Source organism: Malurus melanocephalus, unplaced genomic scaffold, assembly GCF_030028575.1.
Source record: "Malurus melanocephalus ecotype Western Australia unplaced genomic scaffold, MMel_1.1 scaffold_1029, whole genome shotgun sequence".
NCBI classification, from domain to species: Eukaryota; Metazoa; Chordata; class Aves; order Passeriformes; family Maluridae; genus Malurus; species Malurus melanocephalus.
The window spans coordinates 62,749-72,145 of NW_026624261.1; the positions used below are offsets into that span (position 1 = coordinate 62,749).

At 46.8% G+C, this 9,397-nt stretch overlaps 1 protein-coding gene across 1 annotated transcript in view; it reads left to right on the plus strand.

Moving 5' to 3' along the window:
• REXO1 (RNA exonuclease 1 homolog) overlaps positions 1 to 9,397 on the plus strand; it is a 50,108-nt gene that overhangs the window by 18,274 nt on the left and 22,437 nt on the right. Inside the window, 4 exon segments of the mRNA XM_057386677.1 lie at positions 2,428 to 2,529; positions 5,012 to 5,213; positions 5,868 to 6,031; positions 8,138 to 8,285. Of these exon segments, the coding sequence (XP_057242660.1) occupies positions 2,428 to 2,529; positions 5,012 to 5,213; positions 5,868 to 6,031; positions 8,138 to 8,285 (616 nt within the window).

A 9,397-nucleotide genomic window follows, 5' to 3' on the forward strand; every position in this document is an offset into this window, starting at 1 on the left:
GGGCACTGCCAGGGATCCAGGGGCAGCCACAGCTGCTCTGGGCACCCTGTGCCAGGGCCTCCCCACCCTCCCAGGGAACAATTCCTTCCCAATATTCCATCCATCCCTGCCCTCTGGCACTGGGAAGCCATTCCCTGTGTCCTGTCCCTCCAGCCCTTGKCCCCAGTCCCTCTCCAGCTCTCCTGGAGCTCTTTAGACACCAGAAGGAGCTGAATGAAGTGAGGTGACAAAATCAGGTGCCTTTTGTGTGCTGGGGTGGGGGGATCCAGGGGATGAGCCTGCTAATCCAAGGGATAACCAATGGCTTCAGCTGCAGCTGTTCTGCATCCCAAAGATCATGGAACTACTGGGGCACCATCAGGGCATCCAGTGAGTCCCAGTTTAGAGCCCTTTACCCACGAGCAGGGTGGGCATGAAGGATGTGCAGGAGAGGTGGGAAAGTGCAGAAGGAGCGTCACGACCACACCGTGGCAGTTTCTCCTGCTGGGATAAGTTTTTGGCTTTGGCTCTAAAAAGCCCATCAGGAGTGGGTGCTGCTGTCTAGGCTTTGGGAGCTGTTGGGTGCAGTGGCCCAGGCAAACCCTTCCACTCAGGACCATCTGTTGGATGACACGGGTGTTGTGCTGGGTGTGGGGAGCAGAGCTCAGCTTTGGGAGCAGGAGCTGGGCTGTTAAAGCTTTTTGCTGAACCCTGTTGTGTTCACAGCCCCAGTGTGGACACAGGGAACTCTGTTGTTAACAATTAAATTCATTTTTTGCACTCACACAAAATGGGTAGAGGAAACTCTATGAATGTATTCAGTGTGATGGTTTCCTTCTCAACTATTAAGCGTTGCTTGTGTAAAATTCTGCTGTTCTTTCTTAGTTTAATTCCTAGCTAGGGAAGAACTCAATATTTTTGACCCTTTTTTTTTTCCTCCAAGTTGCCCAGTTAAAGTGAAAATAGTTGAAGGGCACATAATCTATAATAGGAATTCCTAATCCCTGAATTCACAAAGTGCTGAACCAGGGGCTGCCACTCACAGCAAACAGTTAATTGTGGCCTGGAGTGRCAAAGCTCAGCTGTCAGCAGCCACGTGTGGCTCCTTCGCATCCCTGCACTGAGGTTTGGATTTCTGCTCTTTTGRGAAGGGCAGAACCCCTTCTACAGCACAGGGATCTTCCTTTGGGAGATGGATATCTGTGAGTGGGCACCTGGTGGGTAGGATTGGTCATGGGGCATTTTTTTTGTTGACGGAGTCATTTTCTAGATGGAAAACTGTGTCTACTGACCCCATGTTGTTTGATGTCTGGGATCTGTGGGGGGAATTGGGATCTCAGGGAAAGGTTCTTCTGTCCCCAGAGGGTGCTGGCACTGCCCAGGCTCCCCAGGGAATGGTCCYGGCCCCGAGGCTGCCAGAGCTGCAGGAGCGTTTGGACAGCGCTGCCAGGGATGAACAGGGTGGGGCTGTTGGGGGGTCTGGGCAGGGACAGGGGTGGGTTTGATGATCCCTGTGGGTCCTTTCCAGCTCAGGATGTTCCAGGATTCTGTGATTCCAGGAAGCTTTGGTGCTTTTCCACCTGGGAGAATGGTGTTGTGAGAGAGTTTGTTAGGGATGTGATTGAATTAACACACTCTGGAGTTTCTCGAGTGCTCACCCAGAGTGCCCTCATGGTGATGAGCACAGGCTTATCCCAAGCGGTGCCTGAGCTCATTCCTAAATCCAGCCTTGGGCTCTGTTGCWGAATTTCAGAGATTGTCAGGCTCATCTCAGAGTTTTGCCAGGAGTTGTTTTGAAAAATTGAAAACAGGTTTGTCTGGAGAGCAGCTGGARTTTTGAAAAATAAACCCGTGAAGTGTGTTTTGTATCCATTATCAACTGAGTCAAATTCCAAGCAGATTTCCAAGTGGTTGTCCMTGTCCAGGAGCAGGTCTGAGGTGTCAGCTCAGAGTAGCTTTGTCTGGAGAGGCACTGCCACTTCCTCCTGTGTTTGTGGATGTGACCTGGCCTTTGTCATCAGAATGTCCCTGCAGTGACAGAACCTGCAGAGAAACCTTTCCCTAAATGTGGGCTGGGGGCACYGTGTTTGGTGTTGGTTGTCAGCACCTGCCCTGGGGCAGAAATGACTCAGCTCCCAGCTTTTTAAAAAAACCAAACCACYCCAACCCTCCTGGATTTCAAGAATGCCACAAGAGGTGACAGAWGAGTGGCTGGCAGGGGAGGGCTCTTCAGGGCTCCTGAGGCAGCTCAGGCTGATCCTGGCACAGTGTGGCAATGCCACACTGCTCTTCCTTGGTGGCTCTTTKGGTCAGGGGAACATCTGTGACACTGGTTCAGCACTGACCACGTATTCTCACCTGCCCCCTCCAAGGTTAACCCAAAAGAAGACTTTCCACATCTCCCTCTTGCCAGGCATCTCAAATCTTTTGTGTTCTTTTGTTTTCCAGCCATCCAAAGAGGAAGCAAACGAAGAAAAGACAGAAGGTAATTTAGCTACCTTGTTTCCTGGCCAAAAGAGAAGGATCTCTCATCTTGTCAAACAAGGAAATGTAAGTGCARATTTAGAAGCAGATGTTTAGATTGTTCCAAGTGAGGATTTTCTGTCCTGACCCTGGCAAAGGTTGCACTCCCAGGGCCAGGCAGCTGCGTGGGAGTTGTTTGTGCTGGAATCAGTCTGTTACAGTTTTGTTTTGTCTAATTTCTCAAAAACCCCCTATGTTTAGGAWCTGTTAAAAGTGGCAGAAAAACTCCAATAAACTTCCTAAAACCAGGCAGGCTGGGAAGAGTGGATGGATTCTACTCTTGGTGACCCTTTGGCATAGGTTGGGATGTTCATTTTTCTGCAGTACAGCTTTATTCAGTAATTTCAATAAAAATTAACTGGATACAGGGTCACTCTGTGTCTGCTGATATTTTTCTGTGCTTTGTGGATCTGAAAGATAGCTGCAGGAATTTTGTCAGATGGTTTAAAACCATTACCTTACATCTGTTCTGAATCAGCCAAGAATTTGTTTTGATACTCTTCTTTCCCAGTTGTGAAAAYACAGAGGAGAACAATTAAAACAAAAAAAGCAAGGAAGACATTCTGATTTTTTTATTCCTTCCTCCCAGGGATTTTAATTCATGTTTTCTCTGAGGGTTTAATGTGCTTCCCTCCAGGTGCTGAGCACAGATTAGTTTTATGTTCCAGCAGGATAARAGTGGAGGTTTGTGCACTGATTGGAGCTGGGTAGTCCAAATTAATTGTTCTGCTTTTCCTCACTGCCTAGGAAAGGGTTTTTTTGCCTTTAATAATCTGAAGCCCTGGGGTCAGTACAATGGGTTTTATTTAACTACACATCTCCAGCCAGTTCATGTGGTTTGATAAGGGCCCTTTCTTCCTAAGTGAAGAGATAAGAGACTGAAGCAAATGGCTTGGAAATTCATTASCTCAAATATTTATTGTAAAGAGGCACCTTTTAGACATGTACAAACCTTTAAATATATTTTCTTAATGTGACAGCWGATCCCAAAATGCTTTCCAAAGATGGGAGCCCCAGCACAGCCTCGGCTTGGGCAAACAGAGCAAATCTGGTGTGTTCAGCTGCCAGGGCAGCCCTGGCACCTCCCTTCCCTGGAGTTTCWCAGCTCAGAGCAGCTCCCAGCTCTGTCCAGGAGGTGCTGGAACACCTGAGCTGCCACTTTTCCACASGGAATTGAGGCCTGTGCTTTGCTGTGTGCCTCCAAGTGGAATATTTGCTCAGTGTTGGTCATGATTTATTGCTCAAGGACCGAGCAAGAGAAGGGGAGGGAGCCAAGTTTGGGTTTGGTTGCCAGGGGAAATGGGGGACCAAAGGAATTGCYGGTGAGGCAGCAAATGAGTGGCCTGTCCTGCCTGGAAGTCTGTAACTATAATTTCATGGGTGACTTCACTCACTTTGGTATCCAGAAGCTGCTGTCAGCATCASGGGCCAGGAATGCAGGAGGTGCCAGCTTTTTCCTCAGTTTGAGGTGTCAGGTGTTACACTGGGTCCTCCAGGGAGATTTCATGAGGGAAATGTGATCCTCACATTTCAAAGGTTTTATGTAGAGTGGAGAAGTTTGTAGTACTGCAGCTTCTCTTGTACTTCTGCTGCTAGGAAACCTCTCTCTGCTGACATAATTTCTGGCACTTCTCCCGCAAACCTAAATTTGGCCATCAAAGGAAACGCGTGTGGAACCTGTTTGTGCTGTGGCAGTTGGGGCAGTGAGGTGCCTCCAAAAGGAGGCAGGAATAGAGCCTGTTTGAAATTCAAAGCTTGATTTATGTAATGCTCTATGATATAAATAAATAAAAATAAAAATAAAAATAAAAATAAAAATAAAAATAAAAATAAAAATAAAAATAAAAATAAAAATAAAAATAAAAATAATATAAATATAAGTACAAATATATATAAATATAAATATAAATATAAATATAAATATAAATATAAATATAAATATAAATATAAATATAAATATAAATATAAATATAAATATATAAATATATAAATATATATCTGTGAGGCTTTTAAGCAGTTCCAGGGCTGCAGAGAGGTGGGAGCCACTGTGGTGCAGAGGGGGGTGCAATGACAGAGCAGCGGAGCTCAGCATCGTGTGACAGAGGGAATTGTTGTCACTTTTTCATGGCAGCMCAAAGCAAAGTGGGCAGAGCAGGGTGACATTCATGTTCTAGAGCAAGGCTGWGAGAGTTGAGAGCCCAGAACTGGGCTGGGCACAGCCGTGGGGAACATCACAGCACTGCAAGGTGCTCATGAACACCACCTGCCATTCCAGGAGTGTGCCAGGGAGCTGGGAGGCCTTCCCAGAGCCTGAATCATTAATGCCATGTTTGTTGAAGGATGACTCGTAATTATTTTGTTGTGACAAGATTTGGGATCTTCTCCTCTCACAACGCCGTGCTTGCTGACAGTGGGGCTGAGGAGAAGAGCCCTTTGTGGGGTGATGGAAGGCAGAGGGTGTGGATGGAGCAGGGGAGCTGCTGACCCTAAACGCTGTTTGTCTGTGCAGGCAGAGACCCCGAGCAAGCCCGTAGTGCGGCCCTACCGTCCCCCCACGGCCCAGGAGGTGTGTTACCAGAGGATCCAGCTGGCTCAGCAGCAGGCAGCACAGCTAGCTGTGGCAGTTCAAAAGACCTCTCTCTGTTTGCCAGGAGAAAAGAGGAGGATTGCTCACGTGCCAAATGCAGCYCACACCGCAGCAGCCAAGCAAAGTAAGCCGGTGGTGGGGTTGGGGATCCTGTGCTGGTCCAAGGCACCACCRTGTGTTTACATTTCTCCTGAGCGGATGGGAAACTGTCAGGGGATGTGTAGGACTGGGCAGGACTTAAATCTTTGCTGATAGTGTTCAGTGGAAGGTGTTTCCCTGGGAAACTCCACCCTGTTCTGAAAAGCGACAGGTCAGACGTGTATGGCCTCATCTATCTCACCAGCCTCCCTCACTTCAGCCTTGCCTTTTGCAGTTTTTTCCTTGGATTGTGTTTGCTCTTCATTCTCTCTTCCRTTTAAGCCTTCAGAGGTGGCAGGGCCAGGAGGGAAATGCTAATTAATGCTCATTGCTGGCCCTTTGTAGTGGCTGGACTCGGAGGTGACGTGTGGGCTGTCAGTGCCTTGCAGCTGACAGAGTTACCCCTTTAAACTCTGCTGACTCAGTTACCCCAAAACACACCCAAATGAGCCACGTTTCCTGGCACGAGGTTTCTTCATCCTTGCCTGCAAGGTGGTAAAATTACCCAATTTGTGTCCCTTTGGAAGCCTGGATTTGAGAAAATCACAGCTTGCAGCGCTGGCCCGTGATAGTGAGTTCATTCTGGCAGCCTGAAGCCTGGTGGTTGGATTTGTACCTGAATGTTTTGTGTTCCCTGCAGGCCTCGGCAGCAGCAAGACAGCTGTTGGTGGCAGAAGTGTCACACCTTCCAATGACTCTGAAGCCCCCACCCTTCCTCTGAAGCCTTGCACYTTGGCTGGGATGGCTTCCAAGACCACCAGCACCATCGTGCCCAAAAGGGTAGCACACGTTCCCTCCTTACAGGTAAGGGGAGTTTGAATTCTTTCCTGTCGTTCCCTGGGGAGGGTGGAATGTTTGATCCTGCTGTTCCAAACTTAGCACTCCCTCAAAGTGGTGTTTTGATTATGTTGATGAAGTGGGTTTGTTKCTTCCTGTGGGTTTTCCTCGACAGCATTGTATAAAAAATTAAACACTCGAAGGGCAGGAGCTTAAAAAGGTAGAAATACTTAAGTGCTGCTSTGATCTCTGTAAATATTGATCACTTGTCTCCAGTTTGAGCCCTCTCTTGTGCTGCTGGCCTGGGTGTGTTTGGGTCAGGGGCTTGGATTAATGGCCTTCCCAGGCTTTGTGGCCACTCTGAGGCAGGTGGTTCTGAACAATGTCCCTCTGTGACTGAGACAGTAAAATGTGATCRCTGAACTTCACGCTGCTGCTGGTGTTACAGGAGAAAAACTGTTTTCTCTTTCTTGGTTGTTTTTGGTTTGTTTCTCTTCCCCCCAGTGGGATCTCTGCCCAGGCTTTGAGTATTTTTGCTGTGAGTTCCTTAGTAAAGCAATAGGACAGGGGGAATGGCTTGCCAGTGCCAGAGGGCAGGGATGGATGGGATATTGGGAAGGAATTGTTCCCTGGGAGGGTGGGGAGGCCCTGGCACAGGGTGCCCAGAGCAGCTGKGGCTGCCCCTGGATCCCTGGCAGTGCCCAAGGCCAGGCTGGACATTGGGGCTGGGAGCAGCCTGGGACAGTGGGAGGTGTCCCTGCCATGGCAGGGSTGGAAGAGGATGATTTTTWTCAAATCCCTTCCCACCCAAACCATTCCATGATTCTGTAAATCCCTCCTTTCCCCACAAGCACTGGGAATCTGTTACTTGCTCAGATAATTCAGAGTAGAATTCCCCATCATGGAGCAGCCTGTGCATGGCATGAGGAGCTGTTTGTTGGAGTGGATGGCAGAACGTGGTTGGTGCCAGGACTTGATTAAAGATCTCTTTACTGATGGTGTCTTGTGTCAAGATCTGTCACAACTTGTTCTGATTATTTCTAGAAGAGTGAGAAGTATTTTTTTTTTCCCTTTCTCACCCAAACTGCCACCACAGTAATGTCGAACTTGAAACTGATTTAAAAAAAAAGAAACAACTGAAAGGATGAATTATTTATCAGAGTTTCAGAGGTGCTTAATGGTGTCATATTAGAGATTGAGAATATATATATATATATATTTAATGAAAAGGACCAAATCTCCTTGAAAAGGTCATCAAAATGGGAGTCTCCTGGGAAAAACGAGCACTTTTCCTATTGAGAAAGGACCAGTTGCTCCCTTTGGAACAAGCTCCCATCTTCCACAGAACTGTTTTTATTCCAGATTGCAGCAGATGGTTTGGTTTGTGGATGTCTCTTGGGTGGGATGGAGAACAACTGACAAAASAATTGGGTGTTTTGGAGATGAATGTGCAGTTTCCTCTCTGAAAAAGAGGCAAGTGCTATGATTTGGGGAATAAACTGGTGTTAAATGAAAAACTGCAGTGGTGGCTCATAGCTCAGTCCAACRTGCAGGTTTTGAAGAACATTAAATYRAGAGGGGAAATCTTTTTWGGAACATCATGATTGGCATTAAAAAAGAAAGAAAACTCCCAATGCAGTCAATTTACAGGAATGCCTCAGGAAATGAGATGGTTTAGGTGGCTGCCAGCCTGGCAGGAGGGGTYTCTTGTTCTCTCTTCACAGCCAGAGAACCAAACCCATGTCTGTGGTGCCCATAAGTGTGTTCGTGGCTCCAGTTCACCCGTGGTGTTGGAGCCATCCTCACCTTGGATTTCTCTCTGGAAATGTCAGCATTCCCTGCTCTGCAATGCTGTGTGTGCAGGCAGTGCTGTGACTAATGCCACTGGAGTCCTTGGCTCCTGGGTTCAGAAGGAAAYGTGGTTGTTTTCTAAAGGAGTTCAAAAAGCCCTGAAGGTATCGAAGCCTCAAGTGGTATTTTTAGTACCAAAAGTGCTGCGTGTTCAGTTTGGCTTTGGGCAGATTTTCAGAAAGGAAGTCACCCCATGATTAATAACAGCAGGAAATGGGAGAGCCTCAGAGCAGCTTCCTAAAGCCTGACCAGCCTCTTTGTCTCTCTCTGTCTCACCTGCAGAGCACCACTTTACAGAGGCCTGTTATTCCCACAGAATTCGGTGCTAAAGTCCCAACCAACATCCGGCAGAGATATCTCAATCTCTTCATCGACGAGTGCCTGAAATTCTGCACCTCCTCCCAGGAAGCCTTTGACAAGGTCTGTACATGTCCCTGCTTCTCAGGAATAAAGCTTGCAGCAGGGAATGACGTYCTCTGCCTTGGCCAAGACCTGCTAAAATGGTAGCAAATCCAACAGCTGGGTTGGGTTTGTGCTTGCAGAACCTTGGGGATGGGAATTCAATGATTTTCAAGGTCCCTTCCAAACCAMAYCATTCCCTGATGCCWTGAAAATGTCCATATCCACAAAAAGGTCTGTAGAGGAAACTGGCATCSAATATTTCCAGGCTGGACAACAGAAAGTGTCGTTCCAGTGGGGTTTTCCAGTAGGAAATCCCGTCTTTCCCTTAATTTGGAAAGCTTGCCTGATCCCTTTAATAATCCCAGGAGAGGAATGCAGAGGAATGTAAATTATGGTCAAAGACCTTTTGCTCTGGTGCAACCAGAAACACCTCCTGGAATTGAAGTGTTGAGCACAGGGAAGTGTTTGGGATAAATGTAACAGGTTGGGAATCAGTTCCTTGTTGCTTATGAAAGGTTTTAGGGGGATTTTTAAGGAGCCCTCTAACAGCAGCGACATTATAGTAGGATTTCCAAAAGTAGAGTGGAGAAAATAATGCATTTATTGACAAACTTGGGCCATTAGTGTTATTTGGGTAAATATGGGACACCTTCAAAACTTCCTTGGGATGTCACTCCAGGGAGTGACCAYTTGCCTTTCTTTTRTGGGATTCCACCTTCAAAAATTCCTTGGGATGTCACTCCAAGGATTGACCATTTGTCTTTCTTTTGTGGGATTCCACCTTCAAAAATTCATTGTGGAAGTGTTCTTGTTGCACCCAAGGAGTGATCATTTGCCAGATTTCCCTTTCTTACCAATTAGGCTCTTGCACTGCACCAAAGTGGGGGAAAAAAGCTTTTCCCAGGCAGGTCCAAGAAAAGAATCAAGAATTTAATGATAAAAACATGGCAAGGTTAGCAAGAGCAGCTCTGGAAAATGAAAGCAAGGTGGCAGCAGACTTTATATGGGGAAAAGAGAAGGGATGATACCAATTTAAAATATGTTAAAGTTTGAAGGAATTAACTTTTTGTTAATTTCTTGGGGGAAGTTTCACATGAAAGTGCTTTTTCCAGCATTTCATTTAAAATAAAATTACATTTT